This window comes from Maniola hyperantus, chromosome 10 (assembly GCF_902806685.2).
Source record: "Maniola hyperantus chromosome 10, iAphHyp1.2, whole genome shotgun sequence".
Taxonomy (NCBI): domain Eukaryota; kingdom Metazoa; phylum Arthropoda; class Insecta; order Lepidoptera; family Nymphalidae; genus Maniola; species Maniola hyperantus.
The window spans coordinates 1,125,756-1,153,089 of NC_048545.1; the positions used below are offsets into that span (position 1 = coordinate 1,125,756).

General features: G+C 39.3%; 1 protein-coding gene across 3 annotated transcripts; it reads left to right on the forward strand.

The window, feature by feature from the left end:
• The first annotated feature begins 13,263 nt into the window (after positions 1-13,263).
• LOC117986072 (putative transporter svop-1) lies at positions 13,264-25,624 on the forward strand. Of its 3 annotated transcripts, none has more exons than XM_034972892.2 (11): positions 13,264-13,304; positions 14,945-15,106; positions 16,071-16,233; positions 17,454-17,575; positions 18,314-18,558; positions 19,320-19,468; positions 20,423-20,549; positions 21,694-21,828; positions 22,093-22,238; positions 22,653-22,780; positions 24,881-25,624. In XM_034972892.2, exons 2-11 carry the CDS (start codon positions 14,995-14,997, stop codon positions 24,958-24,960), a joined length of 1,407 nt encoding a protein of 468 aa, XP_034828783.2. In that variant the 5' UTR covers positions 13,264-13,304; positions 14,945-14,994; the 3' UTR covers positions 24,961-25,624. The 3 variants fall into 3 exon arrangements, with proteins under 3 accessions (XP_034828783.2, XP_069357510.1, XP_069357511.1); XM_069501409.1 differs by lacking the exon at positions 13,264-13,304 and adding an exon at positions 13,934-14,064; XM_069501410.1 differs by lacking the exon at positions 13,264-13,304 and adding an exon at positions 14,421-14,580.
• The last annotated feature ends 1,710 nt before the right edge of the window (positions 25,625-27,334 follow it).

Here is a 27,334-nt window from a genome sequence, read left to right on the forward strand (position 1 = left end):
AGGTACTATTAAATAAATAAAAACCGGCCAAGTGCGAGTCAGACTCGGGCACCGACGGTTCCGTATTACAGTCGTATTTTTTCAACATTTTGCACGATTAATCAAAAACTATTAGGTAGGTATGCATTGAAAATACTAATTATTAGTTCATGACTAAAAAAATTTGTTTGTGTGATCACAAATTCAGGGTTTCGGATTTTTCCCTTAATGTCTGCTATAATACTTAGGTACCTATCTGCTTAATTTCATGATTTTGGTCAACGGAAAGTACCCTGTAGGTTTCTTGACAGACACGACAGACAGACAACGGAGTGATCCTATAAGGATTCCTTTTTTCTTTTTCAGGCACGGAACCCTAAAAAAGTGTTATTTTTGTACGATGGTACGGAATCCTTCGTGTGTGAGTCCGACTAGCACTTTAGCGATTCTTTATTAAATAACATTGATCAATAATTCGAGGCGCTAAATCAACAGTTTTCGACTCTCACTTTTAATCTTCAGAAGGCACCTATCTCATACAATCTTCATATTAAATTAATAATTTGGTGGTGTAGGCTGCCGGTAGGTGAGACTGCTTATAATATCTTAGGCTGTATTATCCAATGGTTTCATCTTAGACTGCCTTATCACTAACTGCCGGGTGAGATCGCAATCAAGTGCTAACTTGTCAGCGAATAAAAAGAAAAATAAGGCTTCTTCAGAAGAAATAATAGCACCAAATGATAAGAAAGAAAAGATTTTTCCCGAAGAAGTAGTTTTGTTATCTTAGTATAGCTCTTGGCGCGTGTCAGATTACGTCTATCACAAGATATGTTATATCAATGCTGACAAATATACAAGATATACAAAAAATCCCCAACCAACGACCTTTATTATTATTACTACGCCCTAGGTCGCTCCAAAGAAAAATCGTGTTCTATGAAGCTTCAAAATTAGCCTGACTGTGGCGTGCAACGCACGGACAACGCCTAATACACATCATCATCAATCAACATCGCAACCCATCGCCAGCCCACTACTGAGCACCAGTCACCTCTCAAAATGAGAAGGCCCATAACTTGTTCTACCAAGCTGGCCAAGTGCGGATTGGTAAACACATAGTACCTACCTCTGAGAACATTATAAAGAACTCTCAGGGATGCAGGTTTCCTCACAACGTTTTCCTTTACCGTTAAAACAAGTGATAATTATTGCTTAACGCACATAACTTCGAAATGTTAGAGCCTAGAGTCTCTAACAGCCGCACTCAGAGTAGCTTAATAGTTACTTAAGGCATCCCTAAACCATACTAATTAATGCGTTAAGTAAACGATTAAGCGAGTCGTAGTGCGGCTGTTAGACTTTAGTGTGTTTCAAGCTTAAAATGTGTCATATTTCTTAAGTAACGCGAGTCGTACAATAACCTCGATTAGGTAATTGCAGTTTAACATGTCCATTCCTAGAGAAAGAGGAAATAATAAACGTAAGCGCTTTGTTAACAGACACCGTGGTATAAGTGATACCGACCCTTCACGAGGAAGTGTCAATTAATACACCCTCTAGGGTTGCCTACCTAAGGCGAGGGATAAGCGGGGAATCGCAAAGGAGAAATGCCAGATCCTGAACCATCAATTTACACACAATGTAAATTAATGATAATTATCCTAGTATTAAATAACCACTTAAAAATTAAAAATTGTGATTTAAAACTTGCTGATATTTTAATTAGTTTCACAATTATAGGTATGTAGGTAAATTGCATAATAACCTAGAATCATTGTGTGACTTAAGCTTAGATTTAATGAAAAACCGCAAGTTCTAGAGGTGTTAAATCCTATGTTTAGTTATCGGTCTCACTCTCTTTTAAAAATAAGTAAGAATACAGTGCGACAAGGCTCACTTGGCACTTGAATGACATTGACAGGGACAGACGCTGTTGGAGAACAAAGAGCACACAAAGGACGAACAAAGGCATAGAAATATTCAAACAAGAACAAAGGGGATACTTCACGATTTTCGCCACGCGCCAAGATAGCCCTGTCGCACTGTATAATTCATATTACAACTCTTGCATTTGATCTGGCACTAATAGATTCTTTCTTACTTCTTTGCACATAATTTGACTATTCCATAGCATTATTAAAAAAATTAAACTTGGCAACCCTAGGCCCACGTGCCCTTCAAATATGCACATAATATAAGAGAGTGGAGCTAGATGACTTCCTCGCTGTGTCCGGCCCTTACAACACGATCTATGAATAATTTATTATAACATTACTTATTATGTTATTATTCTGTCACTTATAATTGATTTATAACTTGAATCGTAGTTCGAGTTATTCTAGACTCTAGACGCTAGCTTATTCGGTTGCGCAGTCCCTTGTTTGAGTCCCGGTCGCGTAGGTATATACGGATACGATATACGAAACGTCACACATGTAGTCACAAGCTGCTGTGCCTACATGCAGGTGCATGAGAGCAGAGGAGTACTGTTTCCAGGAAGAGCCCCACGAGCGTTTCGCGAGAGAGGCACCGGCGTACGTTCCTCAGAGTTTCCGGAGCCTCTCAAAACGTGCTGAGGAGGGCAACCGAGGGGGGTTTTAGTGGGTAGAAATCCCACATAATCTGATTGGGTATCTTAAGATTTACACCTAGAAAAAAACAGACGACATTAAACGAGTCGCAGGGAGCCTGCATCCAGGCCAGAGCAAGACCGTGGCGTGTGAAATTAGATACCTACCTAGTACCTACGTAAACTTGAATAGAGCAACCGCCGAGTTTCTTGCTGGTTCTTCTCGGTAGGAACGACATTCCGAACCAATGGTAAGTTAAACTAGTTGACGATTCAAAAGCACTTAAATATAGGTATTCTATTCTATGTCCAGCAGTGGACGTCTATTGACGTCGGTTGACGACTACGGCAGCAAGTTGGCTAATCTCCGTCACATGTGAATTGGCTCTGTGGCCGTTATCCAGTCAGGAGAAGGCGTTTGACACGTTTCCATCACGTGTGCTGTGGTTTTGACAAAAAATATAGATAACAATCAGAAATATTACGTAGATAGGTACATTAGAATTAGAAGGTCATAAACGGGTTATAAAAAACAATAAGTAATTGTATCTTACCGACAAGTGAAAATTCTATTGTTTGGCAATAAAACATGACTGATAGTACGTGGACAAAGTGAACTACTATACGTGGACAAATGGCCAGAAATCTAGAACTAGTACATTTTTTTTTTTTTTTGTTTCTTTATCATCATCATGATCAACCCATTACCGGCCCACTAGGTACTGAGCACGGGTCTTCTCTCAGTGTCGACAGTGTGAGAAGGGTTTAGGTCATAGTCTGCCTCGCTGGCAACTTGCTGATTGGTAGACTTCACACACCTTCGAGAATATGAAGAACTCTCAGACGCTTCCTCACGATGTTTTCCTAGCAAGCGAAATTTAATTGTTTTTTAAAAACGCACATAATTATTAACTCCGAAAAGTTAGTGGTGCGTGCCCGGGATTGAACCCCCGACTTCCGTAAAAGAAGGCGGACGTATTAAGCACTAGGCTAAATCACTAAAACTACAAAATGAGGCAATTGGTATTGGATTGTGTTTAGGTAGTAGGTACAACAATAACGCTAAGTTTTTGCTTGCGTTCTGGTTACAACCTGTATATAGGCTCTACAAAACTTTATGATAGGTAAGACTAGGCGTAGCTTTAAAGAGACGCATTGGCCCCAAGCACGGATTAGAGAAACTAAGCCCCAAGTGCTCGGTACTGATTCTGAGCACAACCAAATTTTAGAGTATTCGTATTCTCTTCTTATTAATGTAATATGAAAAGGACAGACGCAGTTTGACAGTTTTAAATTTAATTTTTAGATGGTAAGTAAAACCCGTGATTTTAGCGCACAGTCGCGAGCCTACTGTTTAAATTTATAGCGTGCACTAAAATTTAGAGTCTTTAAGGGGACTCAGTTCAGTGCTTTCTTCATACAAATGTAGGAGGGAAATTACAACAATAGTCGATATTGTACGCACAAAACTAAGAATTATATCGATTTATCTCGTCATTATCTAGGTTTATTGATATATAAAACATTGAAAAAAATATTGATTTAAAAGTTACGAGGCCCAAAAGATTCCTATTTTAACACTAAATTAATGACAACTTTGGGCGTAAATAAATAAGATTAGGGATATGAAAATTCTAAAACAATTTATCATTAGACGTAGTTTATTTATTCATTAGTTGAAATAACTTTACTTTGCAAACATAAATTCAGTAGTTTTTCTCAAAAATACTTTACCTAAACCCTTTCCGCGCTTGATTTCGGTGAAAATCATCGTGCCTCTCAACTTTCTCATACAATGTCAAGTGAAAAGCAAACATGTTACCCACGTGTGCTGCCAATTTCGGTCGAGCGTCCTGCGTCACCTTAAATGTAAAGTTCATGCTCTGTACCTGTTTAGCATTGTTAAAAAAAAAGGATACAGATAGGTACTCTAAATTTAGTTTAGGAGAAAGACAACGGAATCGGTGCCAATTGAGCTTCTAAAAAGTCGGTCAGGTTTATCTTGACGTGATGCTTTACAAAAGTAAAATGTAAAACATTATCAATCTGTCATCTACGATATTTTACATAACAAGCAGGATACGTATTAGCATACAGCATCTTATATCAATCATATTATTTATCTTAATCTTTATTGAGCTAGTCGGGTAGGTGATATTATGACGTCACTTATCAGTTAGTAGATGATTACTATCCATCCAGGAGGACCTACGTGATCAAATCAGAAATGAGGAAATTCGTAGGAGAACCAGAATAACTTACATACATAACGGGGTAGAATATAATGTACGTCGGCCTTTAGAAGAAGATAACGGATTTGTAGTGCATGGTGTCTGTGGTCGAGACCGACGAAACGTCATTATTAAGTGACAGAGACAACACTCTACAAAGTCGAAATGTCATTCTAAAGGCTGGTACATTATTTTCTGCCGCGTAATGTAGCTTGAAGAACCGATAGGCATTGCCGCATTAGGTGGGGTCTTATAAGGTGTTTGAATGCAGCGTCTCAGTGCGAAAACGTAGCGTTGGAAGACCCCCTATTAGCTGGACAGACGACATCAAAGAACTCGCAGGAAGCCGCTGGATCCACACGCATAAGACCGCGACTTGTTGACAGCGGAAGTCCAAGCAAGAGATCTATTTTCTTTCATCAAATAAAATTTTTTTTGGGGTCCCCCACTTTTTTAACCGACTTCAAAAAAGGAGGAGGTTATCAATTCGTCGGAATCTTTTTTTTAATGTATATTCCCCGATTACTCGAAGAGGCCTGGAAGATGGTGTACCCATTTCAAATTGGTGAAGATCTGATGAACATCTTCGAAGATAGATAATGGAACTCCTCAACGAATAAGAGTAAATTGCTCGCGATCAGTGTAATAGCTTAGTTAACAGTAGATTTTTAACCAGGCATAGCGTATTTTAATACCATGGTCCATGGAGCAACTAAAAATTGTAAAATATTTTTTTTTGCAAAAAAAAAAACAAAAACCGACTTCAATACACAAACACTAAAAATTAAACAATAATTTAATTTATTACCGAATATATTATGGATACAGACAAGAGTTAATATAGTTCCATAATAATATTTTTGGGGTCGGTGCCATTGTAGAGTCCCATAAAAATAATATGAAGTCTAGACGATTCGCCGCACCGCACCGCACAACGCGGCACCGGCCGGCACCAAAAAGTATTATTATGGAACTATATGAACTCTTGTATACATAATATATTCGGTAATAAATTATTTTTTACTTTTTAGTGTTTGCATATTGAAGTCGGTTTTTTTTGCTAATTTTTTTTAGATGTACCCACCTAACATCTGTCGGATCAATTTAATCCGTATCAAATAGGAACGGCATTCCGAACCAGTGGTAAATTAAAACTACCGGACTATTCATAAGCACTTGTAAAAAGTTTACATGAATAAAAAACATTCTATTCTATTCTATTCTAAATGTAGCCTATGTCACCCGGACCATAATAACGAATCGATTGACTGCTAAAATCATAACCCTTCATTTTGGCTTTGCCTTAGTCGGGTAAAAAAAATTATTAATCTTATCAAGGAAACGATCGCCAGACGACAACATGAAGTAGGTTAGGTGACATCAGTGGCGGTCACAAGGTTTGAAGCTAGGGTAGGCATTAGTTATGGCAGGCTAAAAGCTTAAAAAAAATTTTAAACATTTTACACCAAATACCAAAATTTCAGGATTGTAACTCATTTCGTCTAGGAGCTAGAGACCCATAACAGACGGACAGAAAGACAGCAGAGTGACATTAATAAACCCTAAAAAGCGGCCAAGTGCGAGTCAGGCTCGCGCAATGAGGGTTCCGTACTGCAGTCACAATTTTTCGACATTTTGCACGATAATTCAAAAACTATGATGCATAAAAATAAATTAAAATCTGTTTGAGAATGCACAGGTGAAGCCCTTTTATATAATACCCCACTTGATATAGTTATCTTACTTTGATAATTGAAAATACTAATTATTTAGTTTATGACCACAATTTAATTTTTGTGTGATGTAACCACAAATTCACGGTTTTCAGATTTTTCCCCTAATAGGTACCAGCTATAAGACCCACCTACCTACCAAATTTCATGATTCTAGGTCAACGGGAAGTACCCTGTAGGTTTCTTGACAGACAGACAGACAACAAAGTGATCCTATAAGGGTTAAGTTTTTCCTTTTAAGGTACGGAACCCTAAAAATTAGGTAGTTAAATTAATAGGTAAATATAGGTACAAGTCCTTAAGTAAACACAATAGTTCATTTAAAAAAATAAAATCAGATTGTTCATTATAAGGAGTAGTTAGTTGCTTAGGGGTCAATATACCCTAAATATTTTGTCTCTGTTTTAGAAAGGCTATACTAATTTATGGAATTCTAAATTATTTGCACTCAATTTGACCTAAATCGGTTGAATGTACATTGAAAATTGAAGTAACAATCAAAACTAGCATTATAACAAAAACAAAGGTTCAGTGAACCTTCCTCGCCAGCCGACAGTCAAAACCTACCTTAAAACAAAAAAACGACTCGGTAAATCTACGTCAGAATATTTTGATTATTGTGGTGTATAGTATATAAAACAAACCCTAAATTGATTATATTTATCACTTACTTACTTACCTAGATTAGAAAAAGTTCTGAACCGGAGATATAAAATAACCTCATTTCCAACGCTTGTTAAATTGATTAGTGAACAATACCAATTTAATCATTCTGTTATCACTAGGTACACTAATAAGATCTCACACACTATTCTTGATAAAAACAACGCGATCAAAACAAACAAACTTTCTTGAAAAGCTCGAGTGCCAAACTGACAACTGACAGCGCGCGCCGCGCAGTGCACACTTCGCCGGAGACGGCGCGAAAATACAAAATCAACAAACAAACTTTATAATTTCTTAGAATTTAAAACGTACTTAAATTTATGTAAAATAAAATAATATCAATAAATTAATAACATTGAAAAAGTAGAGAATCATAATAAATATAGTTTTTATAGCAATAGATAAAATACTCATTCGTTTACATGAACTAGCGAATTTAAATCACGCGCGGTTTTCAAAACAATATGTCTGATACAAATTTCTCTCTTGTGATTGGACAGAAGTACTGCTTATTTGGGCCCGTTAACGACGGGTCATTTGACGCACACATTAACAGATTTCGAGGTGAATTGTGTCACACATATAAACGTTTTCTTGTAAGCCGTAAGCATTTCGGTCCTCAGCTTTTTCGTCCGATGTCGACCGCGCAATCGCAATCGCGACCGCTCGTGATCGTTTTTTTTTTTTTTTTTTTTTTTTTTTTTTTTTTTATTTACTATCAAATATTGAACATTTTACAAATACTTTTAACACAACAAAAAAACCACTAAGGTTTAGTATGTTGCTTATCATTCCGTCCATTAATCGATTTTGGGTATAGTGCTTCCATAAATAATATATACATTATGTATAGAAGCACTAGCACTAGGGAGCGTTACATGATAATAATTTGTTATATTTAATTTTTCAAAAATGGGAATTGTTAATATTTGTTTTGAAAGTATGATTTTAACTTGTGTTTAAAGTTAAATTCGGTTAGTCCTGACCTAAAAGTATTATCTAAACTATTTATTAGGCGAGGGATCATGTACGCGCTGGTGCGCTCACCATATTTATTTTTTGCAGAGATGGTAACTAGTTTTTTTTGAGTTACTTTGCGTGTCTGAATTTTGTTAATAACTTCCTTTTGCATGGCTAAATTAAAAAATTGTTCTTTTAGGATCGTAAGTTGAACTTTGTCATAAATATTAATCTCGTTGAACGGGCGTGCGCGAGTTTTTGAAGAAGAGGTGTGTGTAATATTAATATTATTATTTAATTATAATTATTTTATGTATTATTTTTTAAATAATGTTATACTAACAATATTATTTAACATGAATTATGCAAGTATTAATTTTTTTTTGTAAAGTCTTTCATATAAGTTTGAACATGTCTAATGGTAGGGTATGCAGTGCTTTTATGCCTCTATGACCTGCACGCCACTGGGTGACATGCACTTATATTATATTATGTTATTGAAAGGAAATAGTAGGTAGGTACAATAAATTATATGACAGTGGTAAATTTATAACAATGTAGGTGGGTACGTATAAGTATCAATAGTACTTATTGATCGCGACTGATTGTAATAATATTACTTATCACGGGCATCTGTTGCACACGTGATAGCATTGATAAAATAGAATAAGCAAAAAATCGGTCAAGTGCGAGTCGAACTCGCACACTAAGGGTTCCGTACCGCGCACGATCGCCGCCTGCCGCCTAAAGCGAGAGCTCCGGGCGACCTATAAACTGTCACCCGTTGAGACCCAGGGTCGGGAGACGCACTGGTGTGCCTCGGACGTGCAGTGATTCCGCGTAAAGGTCCTTGGCGCCAGCGCAGCGCAGGAGCGCCGTTGGGAATTATTTATTTATTTATTTTTATTTTTCATGTACCAAAATTGTAATTACAAAGTAATAATAAATTAAGTTACATTGGAAATGCTATTTAGTGGGTATTCCGGTCGTCTCTCGGCCGTCGAGGCCCACATACCCTGCTCGTTTACGGAGAGGATGCGTCAATGCATTTCCCAACGATAAAAAAGGGTTCCGTACCATCGCGTCGTGCAAGAATTAATAGTAGGCTTTTAATTTTTTTTTAACTTTCATAGCAGCTTTTTTGAATTTTTTTGAAATGAAACGGTTCATGAGATACAGCCCGCTGACAGACATACCAACGGACATGCGGACAGCGGAGGCTTCGTAATAGTACGGAACCATAAATATGCAACACTACAATTTCGTTCACTAACATAATATCTAGTCATCGTGATCATGATCAACCTATTGCCGGCTCACTACAGAGCACGGGTCTCCTCTTAGAGTGAAAAGGGTTTTGGCCATAGTCTACCACGCTGGCCATGTGCGGATTGGTAGACTTCACACACCTTTGAGAACATTATGGATAACTCTCAGGCATGCAGGTTTCCTCACGATGTTTTCCTTCGCCGTTAAAACAAGTGACATTTTATATTAATTAATTAAAACGCACATAACTCCGAAAAGTTAGAGGTGCGTGCCCGGGATCGAATCCCCGACCTCCGAAAGAAGGCGGACGTCCTAACCACTAGGCAATCAAGCTTATATATCTAGTACTTGACTATAAATCAAAACCTAACCATATTATTATCTCAAGGAATTCAAGGATGCAGTTGCGAAGCTGCAACATAGCTAGAACTTTTAAAAGTGAATTTTAAGCTTCACTTTTAGGCATTTTAAAAGTGGTCTCGGACTAGCTGCAGTATTGCAATTTTATATTTGTCTATCGGGTATTTACCTAAGTTTAAAAATAATTCATTATCAATAGAGGTAATGAATTTTTATAATTGCAATAAGCTTGATTCTCAAATATAGATAAAAGATAAAACCAATTCGAAGTGATAGCAGACAATGAAGATTTTTTTTAAATAATAATTTGAAATCCGATGATAAACTGGTTATTTCTAGTGTAAACTAGGTAAAATAACGTTTGAGCTGCCTTGTCATGGTATTAGAAATTATATGTATATTTTTGTTCTTACCTTTTATGAGGGTTCTGTAAATTCTCTTGTTTTGTTGTGGAGCCCTAAAAAAGGCTAGGAGGCCAGGAGCCTTAGAATATGAAAAATAACTGGTCATGCTCGAGCTCATGTCAGGCGTCATAAGGCGGAGCATCAAATACTTTGAAACTAAATAGACATGCGCTTAACTGCAATCAAACCAAATAGTAAGCTATGATAGCCACTAGGCTATCACACTTTATCATCATAATACGACGTCCTAACCACAAGTTTAGGACGTCCGCCTCCTAAACGAAGGTCGGGGGTTCGACCCCGAGCACACGCACCTCTAACTTTTCGGAGCTATGTGCGTTTTAAGACTTTTAAGTACTTTATTAAGTATCACTAAATGCTTTGTGAAGTGAAGGAAAACATCATGAGGAAACCTGCATGTCTGAGAGTTCTCCATAATGTTCTCAAAGGTGTGTGAAGTCTGCGAATCCGCACTTGGCCGGTGTGGTAGTTAAGACCAAACCCCTTCTCACTCTGAGAGCAGACCCGTGCTCTGTAGTGAGTCGGCGATGGGTTGATCATGATGATGATACAGCCGAAGGCACAGGTGGCCCTTCACTCTTCTTTTGAAGTTTCCAATAGGTACCTATTGAAATAGTCTGGAAAACCCTCGGCAACCTGGATGGTCTATTCGGCTTCTGCAGCGAGCTTGGATGGCTGGAGTGAAGACTTCGGCGGGTAGGGGCAATGCACGCACAATAATAATAATTATGTTTTGAATCTTTTTATAAATCATCATCATCATCATCAACCGATAGATGTCCACTGCTGGACATAGGTCTCTTGTAGGGACTTCCACACGCCACGGTGTTGCGTCGCCTGAACCCAGCGGCTCCCTGCGACTCGTCTGATGTCGTCGGTCCACCTAGTGGGGGGTCTTCCAACACTGCGTCTTCCGGTGCGAGGTCGCCATTCCAGCACCTTGGGATCCCAACGTCTATCGGTTTTACGAACTATGTGCCCTGCCCATTGCCACTTCAGCTTCGCAACCCGCTGAGCTATGTCGGTTACTCTAGTTCTCGCGTATCTCCACATTTCTGATTTGATCACGTAGAGAAACTCCGCACATAGCTCTCTCCATCGCTGGCTGAGTAACTCTGAGCTTTCTTATGAGGCCCATAGTTAACGACCATATCTCGGATCCATATGAATGCTGCCATCACTGGCAACACGCACTGTTCGAAGACTTTGGTCTTCATGCACTGAGGAAATACCCATGCAATAAAACACGTCAGACCATTGCTCAGTTGTGACGTAATTGAAGGACAAACTAACCAAGATACGTGAGGGGTTAGGGTAATGTAGTGATTGCGCCTGCCCACGGCGTAGTGACATTGTCCATTTCATACGCTTCAACAATATTTTTCGGCGCTGAATATCTTTATTGCTATTTTCTTTTGAAAGGAAAATTTTGCTAGTATCTTATTTTTAACTTTTATCGCATTCAATATTAATTACCATTATCATCATCTCAATCATCGCCAGCCAAATACTGAGCACGGGTCTCCTTTCAGACTTAAAAGTAACACAAAAGACTATTTAAGCCATAGTCCACCACGCTGGCAAAGCCCGGAATGGAGAAATATATTATTGTTATTTCGCTCGCTCCAAGTCCGGGTGAAGAAATCGAGGACCTCGTCTTCGCCGGCGAAGACGAGGTCCCCGATTTCTAACGTCACCGATTTCTAACGATGTAAGGTTGAGTTGTGTAGCCCTACGAGATAGGGAGCATTGTCAGTCTCGATTAATTGATCGTCGGGATCGTTAAGGACGTGCTTAGGGCGTCTTTTATCGGGAGGGATAGGAAGTTTGGTTTTCATTTGAATTTCACTACTTACAGGTACGCTCCAAATGAACGTATAGTACGCGACAGGTCGAGATGGCAATCGGGGTGGAGACGCCCCGCATACGAGGATAGCGCGGGCGCTGAGCGGGTGTACAAGACGTCCCCCTCCACAATTCACCTTATAAGTAGGTACCCCGTACCCTGATTGCCATCTCGACCTGTCACGTACTATAGTTTAAGAAGCAAACTATAGTAGGTACGCGACAGAAAATACTGCAGGTAGGTACATCGGCGTTTAGAATGACATTCCGGCTTTGTAGAGCATTGTCTCTGTCACTCATACCTATATGACGTTTTGTCGGTCTCAACGATAGAGACAATGCTCTACAACTCCGCTATGCTATCTCCTTCTAAAGGTCGATGTACATTATTTTCTGCCGCGTACTGTATCTGAGGTGTTTGTTTAGCGCGCACTGCGATTAAACTCCTCTTAAAAGATTTGTAGCTGTCACTCTGAAACCCGCCGTCTTAATTCAGTAGTAAAGTGTACCTACATATCTATCTGTTTGTTCAAGGTATAATAATATGCTTATACTTATAGTGATAACGATAACAAAATAGCTAAGAACCAATTTGAAAATTTGCATAATTAAAATCTTACTGTTTGATAACTCTTAGAATAGGTTGAACGTTATTTTTAAAACGATTTGCACGTTTTAAATTCAAAATTAAAATAAATGTGCGTTCCATTCCACTGTTAGTGTTGAACAGAAACCACAGAGTAAAAAGAAGGAATATTGCAACGCTTAGATAAAGGAAATATTTCCTTAATCTACTAAGGCTGAGATCTATAGAGCGCACTTCGACTTCGCTCAGACTTAAAATTGAGTTTAAAAAAGACAGATTTATGTGAGAGATATAGCTCTGTCTCGTTTTAATTCTGTCTTGAGTCTAAGCAAAGGCAGAGTGCGCTCTATAGATCTCACCCTAAGGTGCAACGGTAACGACACGCAGCGTAAGAACAATTAAGGCCATAGCCAGACCGAGCAGCGAAGAACGAACGAAGGCGAAGTGTGACCGACGGAAACCGAACGCGCTCGCGCGCCTTTGCTGTTGTAGAGTCAGTGACGGAAGAAATCTGCATCAATCATTATTACTAACTCAATTGTTCTGATTGGTTGAATTTTTGCGATTTTGTTGCAACAATGCATTGTAGCCAATAGTGAGCGAGCGTGACATTGTAGCTGTCATTCTTCCGCAATCGCCCAGCTGGTTTATGACAGAGTTGGTGAAAATCGATTTTCGGTAGGTTTCTATTTAGCGACTTTTTTGTTAACTGGTAAAAAATAAGCCGGTAAATAATGTTACTCTCTAGGTCTTTAACTATGTCCATGCAAAAAATCACCCCAGTCAGTTGTTCCATTGTGACGTGATACAAACCAATAAACAAACAACACATACATTTATAATATGGGTCGGGATGGGTATAATGGTTAGGATGTTTGTTTCAAAAAATGGGTAAAAGTAAGTTTTTGATTATTTGATTTGATAGCCTTTAAATCAATACGTTTCATTAAACTAAACGCTTAACATTACTTTGCTAAATAGCTTTACGATTTACTTTGTATCTCCTCTTTCACAAACCTTCTCGGTCTCTCCTACTGATTCGCTCGTCTTAGTTGATTTTGCAGCAGCGATCTTGCAAGAACGATCATTCGGTGTCTATCAGCCGCATTTACAACTTATAATTCGCCTTCACTTGACGTCGCTGCTCGGTATGTACCTACGCGCTGTAAGATGCCATTAAATGCGCGCGTTTGTGTGGACGATGAAATCGTACAACGAACATCGCATTGAAGCGCTTTTTTCCACATTACAACAGTTACGCTGTTTTCCTTATTTCTAAAAATAATAGAAAGAAAAAGTTTTAGCCATTTTACAACTTTTTTAATGTGAAACAGAAGGGTTTAATAAACAAGTTATTAGAGAAATAAGAAAAAAATTGTGAATTTAAAAATGATGGCCAAAAATTCGGTAAACTTTGAGGAGGCGTTGAATATGACTGGTGAGTTACCAATGTTACCCGTCTCTGTTATGTTATTATGCTTTATTTTGTAGAAAATATTCGTCTCAAATTATCATACTTATTGATAATAATACCTAGTTGTTCGAAATAATTCTAGCGGTCTATACCTACCGATTACCGATAGTATTTTTAAATGTCTTGTCTCTTGTAATACTATGCTAATGCTTATATCACTGTACAAACATTACGAGTGACTATGTAATTTTTTATCTTAAGTACATAATATATACTTTTCCGACGTACTTCATTACATCGATCTTAAATATTTTGAAAATTATATGTACCTAAATATATTGCATAGATAGGTATAATTTTAAAGCGGTGCTAGCCTATACCTAATGGCTAAGACTCCTGCCTGATCGGGAGATCGCGAGTTCGATCCCGGGCACGCATTTCAAAATTTTCGGAGCTATGTGCATTTTCAGCAATTAAAATATCACTTGCTTGAACAACATCATGAAGAAACCAGGCATCGATCGTGAAGCGAACAAAACGGTAGGTTCACATGAAATCAAATTTCACAGTAGGAAAAACATAGGTACAAAAACATTCAGTTTTTGCTGTGAAACAACGATTCTTCGGGAATACAGGATTACATGCACAAAGGAAAACACGTTACTTGCTTCAAAACTGTACCTACTTAGTTGCCTGTAGGGTGGTAGCTAGCCATGGCCGAAGCCTCCCACCAGACCAGAAATTTGAAAATTATAAAATTCTAAAGCCCTGCCAGAAATCGAACCCGGGACCTCCCATCAATAAGACCACAGTGCCATCACTGTGCCAGGAAGGTCATCATAAGTCAGTGGACCAAACCGGAAGTATTTTTGTTCACCAGCTGTTCAAATGTTCTTTTTGTCAGGTTTCGGCAAGTTCAACCTCTGGGCGTTACTGGTGAGCCTCAGTCTGATCATGGGGATGACGTTTGAGGTCGTCTCCGTGGCTTACCTGGTGCCCGCGAGTGCTTGCGACCTCAACACCACAGTTACGCAGCAGGGACTCATGGCTAGCATGCCACTTTTAGGTATGTAATACTGTTAGAGTGTGCCTTACAAATTTTTGACCAGCAGCGCCCCAATTGTGTAAGAAAATCGTATTCATCGTTATTGTAATCGTCAACAAATTCTGCCCTTTGATTGGCTGTGAAAAAATGTAAACAGCGAATCAACCAATCAAAGGGCAGAATTTGTTGACGATTACGATAACGATGAATACGTTTTTCTTACACAATCGGGGGGCAGGTTCCTGTGTTACCTTACTACTATCGTATCGTAAGGCATTTCCAAAATCTGCGCCCCGAGGGTAGTAAACATTCCACAGAAAAGTACAAAGCAATTTGCTTCCCCATTTTTAATTAGAATTGCAAGGATGTGGAACACCCTTCAGTGTCAGTTTTCCTTTTAGGTTCCTTACAGGTTAGCCCGCTTCCATCTTAGGCTGCATCATACCACCAGGTGAGATTGCAGTCAAGGGCCAACTTATACCGGAATAAAAAAAAAGGATCTATGCATCATCACTTGCGAACAGGTCTGAAAGTAGCTAGACGCCAGTCTATAATTTAAAAAAATGTATCTCCCTCTGCTTTGTATTCCTCATTGTTGAGGGTCGTGACCCTTTTCCATTAATCACACAGTGGTGGGAATTTTCTTGAGATAATAATGTGGTGGTTTTTTAAAATTACTTTTGTTTTATCATCATCATGATCAAACCATCGCCGCGTCGCCCCACTACTGAGAACGAGTCTCCTGTTAGAATGAGAAGTCTGCCACGCTGGCCCAGTGCGGATTAGCAGACTTCACACATCTTTGAGAACATTATGGAGAACTCTCAGGCGTGCAGCTTCCTCAAGATGTTTTTCTTCGCCGTTAAAGATAATGCACATAATTTGGAAAAGTTAGAGGTGCGTGCCTGGATCGAATCCCCGACCTTCCGAAAAGAAGGCTGATGACCCTACCACGTTAGTTTACCACCGCTTGGTTCAATTGCAGGTATAATAGCGTCGTCCCACTTCCTGGGCTACATGGCCGACACCCGCGGGCGGAGGAGGGTCCTTGGGTGGAGCATGTGGGTCGCCTTCGTATGTGGTGCTGCAGCTGCCTTGTCTCCTAACTGGATTGTATTCTGCGTTTTGAAGTTTATGTCTGCTGGCGCGTGAGTTTACGTTTAATCATTAATCATTTAATCACTTAATTCCGCAGAAATTAGGTACTTTCTTTCTTCTTCTTTCTTCTTCTTTTGTAGATGTTCTCTTTCTTATGTAATTTTTTTTAAATTGTGTGACGTCATTATTCACCTTCCGTACAGTGTGACGTTCATGTTAAGAATAATAAAAATCGTGATTTTTTTCAAATTATTCCCTTTAATAATTAATTCTAGCTCCATAAACTACCGCTATACAAAAAATCACTTCATTTTATTAGGTACTATAACAGTCCAAGACCCTAGGTTCGCACTGCTGCCGCTGCGCAGTTGTGCGCGATAAGTTCGCGTCGTGATCGCTTCCGCATCCCGCGATCTAAAGACGCAGATGTGGCCGTAACTTTAAGCGACTTGTGGAATCTAAGGCTGAAATCTATAGAGCGCACTTTGACTTTGCTGACTTAACTTTGAGTTAAAATAAAAAGAGACAGATTTATGTGAGAGATATACATCTGTCACGTTTTAACTCTGTCAGAGTGCGCTCTATAGATTTACCCTGACTGATATTAGGTTTGGTATTTGGTATAAATATTTGGTACATCAATCGTATTTTTTTCGTGTTTTCAGTTTAGCTGGTACAATAGCGTTGTCACTTTTTTTTTTTTTGTCGTAAAGCACTGACACCAGTACTTTACTACCATTACAATCTAGCCTATGTAAGAGGCTAATAAGCAATATTATATTAACCTAAACTTATAAACGTACTTATACCTAAGAATCTGTCCAATGACTTAGCTTAGTTTATAGTTAAGATACCTTATTGGAAGACACTTTGTTCTTGTGTTCTTTAAATTGCACTAGTACTATGCTTTCACTTTGTTCGTGTGATCTTTGATTTGCACTAGCACTACACTTTCACTATAACTACACTAGCTCAAAAGGCTTAGGTCCTCTTAAGTCTACGTATTAGGTCTGTGTTGTCGAGGAGCTGGATAGCCTCGACGTTAACATGTTCATGGAGCCTGCGTTCGTGGGATTTAGCGTGTTTGCTAATAGCTGTGTCCACGAAGCCCATTTGGAGATCGCGATGAATGTCTACATTCCTGACGTACCAGGGTGCATTGACGATACCCCTAATCACTTTATTTTGGAATCGCTGAATTATTAGTAAATTGCTCTTTCTGGTACAGCGCCACAACTGGATACCATAAGTATTTTTTTCGTGTTTTCAGTTTAGCTGGTACAATAGCGTTATCACTGACCTGGCTAAGTGAATGTACACCGCAAAACCGGCGATCCATACTGGTGTCTCTAACGACTACCATCTATCTTGTGACCACAGGATGCATGGCTGGTAAGCTTATTGATGCATACTTCTCTTAACGGGGGCGTTCACAAATTACGTGAGATGTCTCGGCAAATATCATGCAATTTTTTTTCTGATTGAAACAAAAAAAATATACTATTTTGGTCAATTTAATCCAGATATACCTACGATTAAGATCATTCACTAATTCGTTCGGAAGAAAATAATTTCACTTAAGCATCCAACGCGTTTACGTAAGAAACATTTTGAAAAATCTCACGTTAGATTGGGGGATGGGGGAGGGACAGAAGATTCAAAAAAACACCTCACGTAATATTTTATGGATGCCCCCTAACATTTACGTTTTTTTGCCACCAATTTTAGATAGGTAGATACTCGTATCTGATTGAAGGCAGAAAAAATGAAAGTTACCTCAAACCAGACCAGAAACTTAAAAATTATAAAATTCCAACTCTGCCGGGAATCGAACCCGAGACCTCCCTACATAAAACCTGCAACTTTACACCTCTTTTTTGGGCGGTCGTGTGACAACTCACAAGTAAAACCAATGTAAAATATCTCTTCGCGTACGCGGCCGAAAGTAATGTACATCGGCCTTTAGAATAACATTTCGGCTTTGTAGAGCGTTGTCTCTGTCACTCATACGACTGCGCTCTATTTTGCTATCTCCTTCTGAAGGTCGATGTACATTACTCTCGGGCGCGTAGGCACTGTACTTATCTTGTCTTTTTTTGTAGAATTTCAAATATTGTTTTTTTTTTTCAGTTTTAGCGATTCCGGTCCTACAACTGAAGTTCTCTTACTACATCCCATACTTCAACATCTACTTCACTTCATGGCGGCTCTTGAACCTGGTGTTTGCGTCGACCTGCGCAGTGGGAGCGATATGCATGTTCTGTTCGTATGAGAGCCCGAGGTATTACCTGTGTATGGGCGAAGAGGAAAAGGCTTTAGAGGTGTTGAGAGGAATTTATGCGATCAATTCGGGGAACAATGCTGAGGATTATGAAGTGAGTTGTATTAATACGGTATTTGACAACTAGTCAAATCAGTAACTTTTTATCAAACGTCAAAACGCGCGCTTAGTATGCGAGATTCTATGGAATACCGGTGTGTGACGTCACAATCATTTGACGTGCTTTTTTTAGTTTAATCGATAATTTAAAATGGTTATTACACTTAAAACCAACAAAGGACGTGGATTTTACGTATTTTTGAAGACCCTCTATTTAATAATCACTGAAAAATAATTTATTTTTGATGTAGTCAAATACCCAATTGGTATTTGTCATTGGTTTCAAGTAAGACGTAATAGTCTAGCTTTGGTTTGTGAACTTTATCTTTTTATGGGTGGACAGGGCTTATTTACCAAGTTAAAAAACCGGTCATGTGCGAGTCAGACTCGCGCACCGAGGATTCCGTACTCGGGTTTTTTTTACGATTTTTTTTTCTTGCACGATAAATTCCTTTCATGTGAAAGTGCCCCCTCTTGGTGTAGTAGTCTTACTTTGAAAATTGAAAATACTAATCATTAGTTCACAGCATATTTTTTTTTGTGTTGTAGCCAAAACTTTACTTGTGCTACAAGACCTACCTACCTACCAAATTTCATGATTCTATGTCAACGGGAAATACCCTGCCGCTTTCTTAACAGACAGATAGATAGACAGACAGACAACAAAGTGATCCTATAAGGGTTCCGTTTTTCTTTTTGAGGTACAGAACTACTAAGAAGGGTAAATACCCTATTGCTGGTTTACTCCATTTTCAGGTGACGTCAGTAGTTTTAGGAGAAGATACTGGGGAGCCCAACAAAGGCATGTTTTCTTCGATGCTCGCACAAACGTTGCCGCTGTTGAAACCTCCTCTACTGAAGAATACTGTGCTCTTGGCGGTGTTATTTATTATAGCTTATACTGGGTAAGAATAATTTTATGTACCTTCTATTCTTAAAATACCGAATGACTTTCAATATAGAGATATGAATACCTATACACAATTTTTTTTAAGTTAGCTACTTAAGTTAGTTTAGAAAATTAGGTAGGTACCTATATAAAATTTGATTTTAGTAATAATTGTTAATTAAGTTAATCTATATTATAAGGTACGATAGGGTTGTCATGTAGGTACATAGTGTATAAAAGACCTTTAAAAATAAAGATATTAAAAAAAAATGTTATGTAGGTACCTACCTACAGTAAGCGACAGGTCGAGATGGCAAATGGGGGCTGGGGCAAATCGCACGTCACCCGCACTCACCCGCACCGGGTTAGCGCGGGGGCTGTGCGTGTGTGCGGGACGTTCCCTCCCCGATTGCCATTTCAACCTGTCGCGCACCTACTATATCTTATAGGTACTATAAAATCACAGGATAATAATTTAAATTAATTTAATTTAATGCGCAAGTCAGGCTCGCGCACCGAGGCCAGGGTTCCGTTGTACAGTCGTATTTTTTCGACATTTTGCACGATAAATCAAAAACTATGATTCATAAAAATAAATAAAAATCTGTTTTAGAATCCACAGGTGAAGCCCTTTCATATGATACCTACTCCACTTGATATAGTAGTCTTACTTCGAAAATTGAAAATACTAATTATTAGTTCATGACCACAATTTTTTTTTGTGTGTGATGTACGTAATCCTAAAATCACGGTTTTCAGATTTTTCGCCTTAGGTCTGCTATAAGACCTACCTACCTGCCAAATTTCATGATTCTAGGTCAACGCGAAGTACCCTGTAGGTAGGTTCCTTGACAGACCGACAGATAGACAGACACATAGACAACAAAGTGTATAAGGGTTCCGTTTTTCCTTTTGAGGTACGGAGCCCTAAAAATAGTTCAACATTGAATTTTTTGAGTGTATTTTTCAGGATAAGTCCATTCATATTGTGGCTCCCCTTCATCGCGGACTCGATAATGAAGGCAAAGGAAAAAGGTGAAGCTAATATGTCCTTCTGCCAAATGTTGCTGTCGACTCAAAACTCAACTTTAACCGAGGTAAAAATATCTTGACAAAATTCTTGTGTTGGAAGGAAGTACTTTGCGAAATCCATTTTTAGGGTTCCGTAGCCAAATGGTAAAAAACTCTGATTCGCACTTGGCCGGTTTTTTTAATTAATGAAAATATTACAATAAATTAAAGCTAGCCTTATCTAATTATATCTTTGGTCTTCAAGTACTGAGGAATTTTGGACAAGAAGACATCTCGAAGCTTCCTGAACGCTGCCCAACCGAGTTGGATTCGGCGGCTGACCTCTTTCTCGAAATTGGACCTACCCAACTGGATTGTGGAGGCTTCGGACGTGGCTAGTTACCACCCTACCGGCACAGCCGTGCCGCCAAGCGATTTAGCGTTCCGGTACGACGCCGTGTAGAAACCAAAGGGGTATAGCATGGGTTTAATAATAACGGCCATACTCCTTCCAGGTTAGCCCGATATCCACCTTAGACTGCATCATCACTTACCACCAGGTGAGATTGCAGTCAAGGGCTAACTTGTACCTGAATAAAAAAAATTGTGTCGCAGGGAGCCGCTTTATCCAGGCAGTGCAAGACCGTGGCGTGTGGAAGTCCCTACAAGAGACCTAAGTCTAGCAGCTAGGGCATGGACCCCAACGTCTATCGGTTCTTTATACTATGAGCCCCACCTATTGCCTCTTCAGCTTTGCAACCCTTTGAGCTATGTGATGCTCTATGCATTGGTTGCATGATAGCAACGAGAAGGCTGCAGGTGGTGCCTAATGCATACAGATTTATCTACCTTGTTCAAGGCTTATGAATTTGTGTCCCACTATATGGATATCACATACGCGTCCCGTTGCCTTGTATGAATTACCTATTTTTTTTGTTATTCAGATACAAGTCTTAGCCATTGAGTGCAATCTCACCTGATGGTAAGTGATGATGCAGTCTAAGATGGTAGCGGGCTAACCTGATAGGCGATTTGCTAACTCAGTTTCTAACACTAAAGAAACTGAGTTAGCGAATCACCCCGCTGGAAAGGGTATGGCAGTGTTTGGTTTCTACACGGCATCGTACCGGAACGCTAAATCGCTTGGCGGTACGGCTTTGCCGGTAGGGTGGTAACTAGCCACGGCCGAAGCCAATTCAAATTCAAGCAAATTCCCGTTGCTTCTTCCAGACCAGTGATTGCAGCCTCAACACGTTCGCGTTGCTCACAGTATGTGTGACCAGCATAACGCTTGGAGTCGTCAACATCGTACTCAGCACAGTCGTCAACTACGTTGGACGGAAACGCATGGTTATTGCAGTACAGGTAAGGTTTTGGAAATTGGCACAATATTGGCGCCGATTCTGTTGTCTTTCTCTAAACTAAATTTAGAGTATCTGCATCTTTTTCTTTTTAATATTGCTAAAAAGGACGTAACATGAATTTTACATTTAAAGGCTCTAAATTTGGCTGTGCTTTTTGCTGGTTCTAAGGGTATTCCGTATTAGCGGTCTCTTCTTCTCTCTTCTTCCTCCTTTCCTCTTTGGCTGTCTGAGCGAAGTAATGATCATGTTTTTCCTCGTATTCCAGATAGTTGCCGGTACAGCAGGGCTGTGCGTCAACGCAACAAACTCCTGGATAATCGGAACGGTATGCTTGATGGTATACTTGTCTGGGACCGTCAATTTCGGCTTCGTTTCCACCTTCAGCGTTGACGTCTTCCCCACTTACGTCAAGTTAGTATTCATTCAGACATAGGCCTCTTGTACGGACTAGACTTCTACACGCCACGATATTGTGCTGCCTGAATCCAGCGGCTCCCTGTGACTCCTTTGATGTCGTCTGTTCACCTATTGGGGTGGTCTTCCAAGGCTGCGCTTTCTGGTGCGAGGTCGCTATTCAAGCACCTTGGGACCCCAACATTTATCGGTTTTTCAAACTATGTGCCTAATGTGCTAAAGTCACTTCAGCTTCGCAACCCGTTGAGCTATGGCGGACGTCGGTTACTCTAGCTCTGCTCTTTTCTGATTTCATAATGTAGAGAAACTCCAAGCATAGCATAGTTAATTTCTTACGGGGTAACCTGAATCAAGGCAGACGAAGTTAACATTAGTAAAAGTAGGTACCTAAATGTTTTATTTTTATTTTAGGGCTATGGCAGTTTGTCTAACCCTGATGATTGGTCGAGTCAGTTCAGTTTTGGGCATCAACATCCTCAAGAACCTGCTGGTTACTGACTGTCAGCTTGCCTTTTATTGCTTTGCTGGACTCACATTTAGTAAGTTTTACTCAAACTCAAACTCATATTATTTATTCAGAATAGGTAAAATGTTACGCTTACTGATGGTCAAAATTGTTAATTTGTATGATGTTATAGTGGTGATAATTAAATACGTACTTAAAACTAAAGATACGAAGGTTGCAAACGTGCCCAGGTCTGAGAAGAGCCCACAACAAACTCAGCCGGGTATTTTTTTTATAATCACCACATTACAAAATCACTTAAACTTATTCAAACGAACAAAAAGCTGTTAAGCAACTCATTCCCAAGCTTTCTTATCATTCAAATAATCCTTTACATTGTAAGTAATAGGATTTTTCAATAAGTTTACGTTTTATGAAAACTTTGAACTTGTTGAGAGACATCTCCAATATGTCTTCTGGATGCTTATTATAAAAACGTATAGAAATTGTTCGTAACAAATAAATTGCTAACTTTACTTAGCCTAGAGGCGGGCATTACCAGTTTATTTTTATTTCTTGTATTTACATTATAACAGTTACTTTTTTTAATCTATGTTTTTATGAACGTACAATAAATTTTCAAAAATATATTGATTATGCACTGTCATAATTTTAACTTCTCTAAATTTAGCTCTCAGCGACTCCCGTTGACCCCATACTGTATATGGCTAGAACAGCCCTTTTCTGCAGCACAAAAATAGAAATAATATCAGCAGCAATACCTCAATACCTGACATAATGCTGTGAAAGTAACTAAAATATACTAGTCTTGCCGTTTCTATGTCTGTTAACTGGCGAGTCTTATTTACCGCGCAGCAGAACTAAGTCTGTTCGATAAGTTATTTATATGTGAGCCCTATTGAAGTTTCGCATCTAACGTTATTCCCAGAAAAATAGCGGTATTCACTAAATCTTATTCCTCATTATTAAGTCGCACAGTGGTTCTACCTGATTAACATTTGGTAATGTGAATTTGATACACTTGGTCTTTTCCACGTTGAGAAGCAGGTTATAAACTTCGAACCACTGTATACCTTAGTGAGAGAATTGTTTACTTCATCAAAAGTTGTTAAATATCGATTGATTTTAAATGGATATTTAACAACTTTAAAATAGTGATCTTATCATCAGCAAACAAGACTATGATTTTATGAATTCCTTAATCTAAGGTTTTAAGACTATTTTATTTATTTGGTGTTCCAGTCTGATGTGGCATATGTAGATAGATATAGAAAGATTTTATTCAAAAAATTTTTCAAAGAATCTTCATCTTCTATATATGTATATCAAATAAAAATAAAATAAAATCTTTTTTATTCAATTAACTTTTACAAGTAATTTTGGATCGTCAAACGCATCTACCACTGGTTCGGAATGTCTTTCCTACCGAGAAGAACCAGTAAGAAACTCGGTGGTTGCTATTTTGCAAAGATTTGATAAACAATATTATGCCCGTATTATATAAAAGAGTAATTTTTATAGCCTCGATAGCTCAACGGTTATAGGAGCGGACTGAAAACCGAAAGGTCGCCGGTTCAAATCCCACCCGTTGCACTATTGTCGTACCTACTCCTAGCACAAGCTTTACGCTTAATTGGAGGGGAAAGGGGAGTATTAGTCAGCAATTTGGCTAATATTCTTTAAAAAAAAAATTAAAAAAAAAAAAAAAAAAAGAGTAATTGCAGTTCCGGGCACTGTTGGAAGGAGCTGCAAGTCAAATCCACGCTCTCATCATTTACATGATGTTGTGATATTACATCTTTGTTTGTGTAATATGTTTTTTTCAGGAACATATTTTTAATAGATATAAAAGGAAAAGCTGACTGACTGAATGACTGACTGATTCATCAACGCACAGCTCAAACGACCGGACGCATCGGGTTAAAATTTGGCATGCAGATCATCCGCTAAGAAAGAATTTTTGAATTTAGGGGAGTAAAATAGGGGTTTCAGATTTGTTTAGGTAGTCCACGCGGACGAAGTCGCGGGCATAAGCTAGTCGATTTAAAAAACTAAAAGCTGATTGTAGTTTTATCTTGTTAATAAAGACAAAAAAACGGCGGAGAGGTAAGTAGGCAATTGTACCTAGATGACCTAGAACCTAGAATGATGTTAAAAATTCTTTTTTTTTCAGTTGGTGGCTTCGTTGCGTTACTTTTACCAGATGACGTCAAGAAGTATAAAAAGGGTACTGCAGAGGTCCTGCCTTCGTAAAATATAATGTCTCTGATACGGATGTGGAACATGGAAATAGGAATCAGCTTAGTTTAGTATTCAATTGTTCTGTGATGTGGAACATCCTTCCACAGCCTTTTATAGCCTCAATAGGTCAACGGTTAAAGATGCGGACTGAAAACCGAAAGGTCGCCGGTTCAAATCCCACCCGTTGAACTATTATCGTACTTACTCCTAGCACAAGCTTTACGCTTAATTTTAGGGGAAAGGGGAATATTAGTCAGCAATTAACTTGGCTAATATTCTTTAAAAAAAAAGAGCGCCCGCATTACCCAAATCCACGAAAAGTAATTTGAATATTATTATTATTTTCAAGGCAAGAGTGAATACGCATCTTCTACACAAGCAGTTTCTAACCTACCCTTGGCATGGCTTTCTGGTTTTGATAATATTATTTGATACTAGCTGATGGGAACTCTTTGATTTTCCGCTAGCTTTTCACGGCCCATCCGTTTAACTGATTTAACGAAATTTGGTACAAGGGTAATAAGTGTCCCGGGGATGCACGTAGGGTATTTTTTGTCCTGGACAATCGAAGAGTTTCCTTGGCATTTAAAAAAACCTAAATCCACGCAAACGAAGTTACGGGCAACATCTAGTATGTAACATATAATTCTATGAGAATATCTATACCCATCTAGAATAGTGTTTAATTCTGTAAATAATATTGTAAATAAAATTATTAACTTGGTTATGTAAGAGTTTTTATTACCACGTTCTCGTTATCACGCTTTCTTGTCTTTCTGTTTGTTTGTTTGTTTGTGTGTTCGGTAGGTACTAATTTTGCAACCGAGCTACATAATATTATATAAACATAATTTTAACTCGTTATGCCTTACCAAATAGATAGAGCCTCAATAGCGCAACGGTTAGAGGAGTGGACTGAAATCCGAAAGGTCGCCGGTTCAAACCGCACCCGTTTCACTATTGCCGTATCTACTCCGAGCACAAGGTAAACGCTTAGTAGGAGGGAGTAGCTCAAAGGATTAGCGGGCTGAAGTGGCAATGGGCAGGTCATGTCTGTCGCGGAACCGACGGCCGATGGGGCAGACGTGTTCTGGAGTGGAGACCGCGTACCGGTAGGCGCAGTATGGGACGACCCCCAGCCCGCTGGACCGATGACCTAAAGAAGGTGGTGGGGAACGGATGGATGAGGAAGGACCGTGTTTGGTGGCGCGCTGTTGGAAAGGCCTATGTCCAGCAGTGGACGCAAACTGGATTGGATGGGATTGGAGGAGGAGAAAGGAGAATATTAGTCATCATTGCCTCAAATTCTATAAAAAATAACATAAAAATAATGTCAGGCTTCTAGCATAGAACGAATTACGAAAGTTTTCGTGTGGCTCTAGGCCTGAGATCTATTGAGCGCACTTTGACTTTGCTCAGACTTAAGATTGAGTTAAAACGAGACAGATTTATGTGAGAGATACACATCTGTCTCGTTTTAACTCTGTCTAAAATCTAATCTGTCAGAGTGCACTCTATAGATTTCACCCTTAGGGCCGATTCACACCGGAACGGCAGCGGCGGGAAGCGGCCGGCAGCGACGCGACGAGGCCGGCAGATTCTGCTGCGGGCAGTATCACTGACAAGACGGGCGCCGCCAGCCGCGGGCTCTTTTCGGGCTTTCAAGCGATACTAGCCTAGTGTGATAGCCTAGTGGTTAGGACGTCCGCCTTCTAATCGGAGGTCGGGGGTTCGATCCCGGACACGCACATCTAACTTTTCAGAGCTATGTGCGTTTTAAGTAATTAAATATCACTTGCTTTAACGGTGAAGGAAAACATCGTGAGGAAACCTGCATGCCTGAGAGTTCTCCATAATGTTCTCAAAGGTGTGTGAAGTCTACCAATCCGCACATGGCCACCGTGGTAGACTATGGCCAAACTCTTCTCACTCTGAGAGGAGACCCGTGTTCTGCAGTGAACTGGCGGTGGGTTGATCATGATCATGAAGCGATACTGGTCTTCTAATTCTTTCACACTGAAAGTGCTCGCCGCGCCGCTGCCAGCCGCTGCCGCGCCGCGCCGGTGTGAATCGGCCCTAAGTCTCAGATTGGGAACACCACTGTGCCATTAGCACAGAATATGTCCGTGTGGAAAAGAGGTTGATAAATTTGGAATCCACGGACTCTCTTGCCATTGGAGCTCTGGTAGGTTATTAAGGTATGGCTCTCTCAAAACGATACGATCAAACGGGCTCTTGCCACCTTGGAAAAACTCAAACTTTTCATCATGTTATTTTACTAGCTGATGGTTCGTACGTGTGGTTTTAGGTTTTTAAAAATCCCATGGAAACTCTTTGATTTCCCAGGATAAAAAGTAGCCTATGTCACTTTCCAATGCAAAAAATC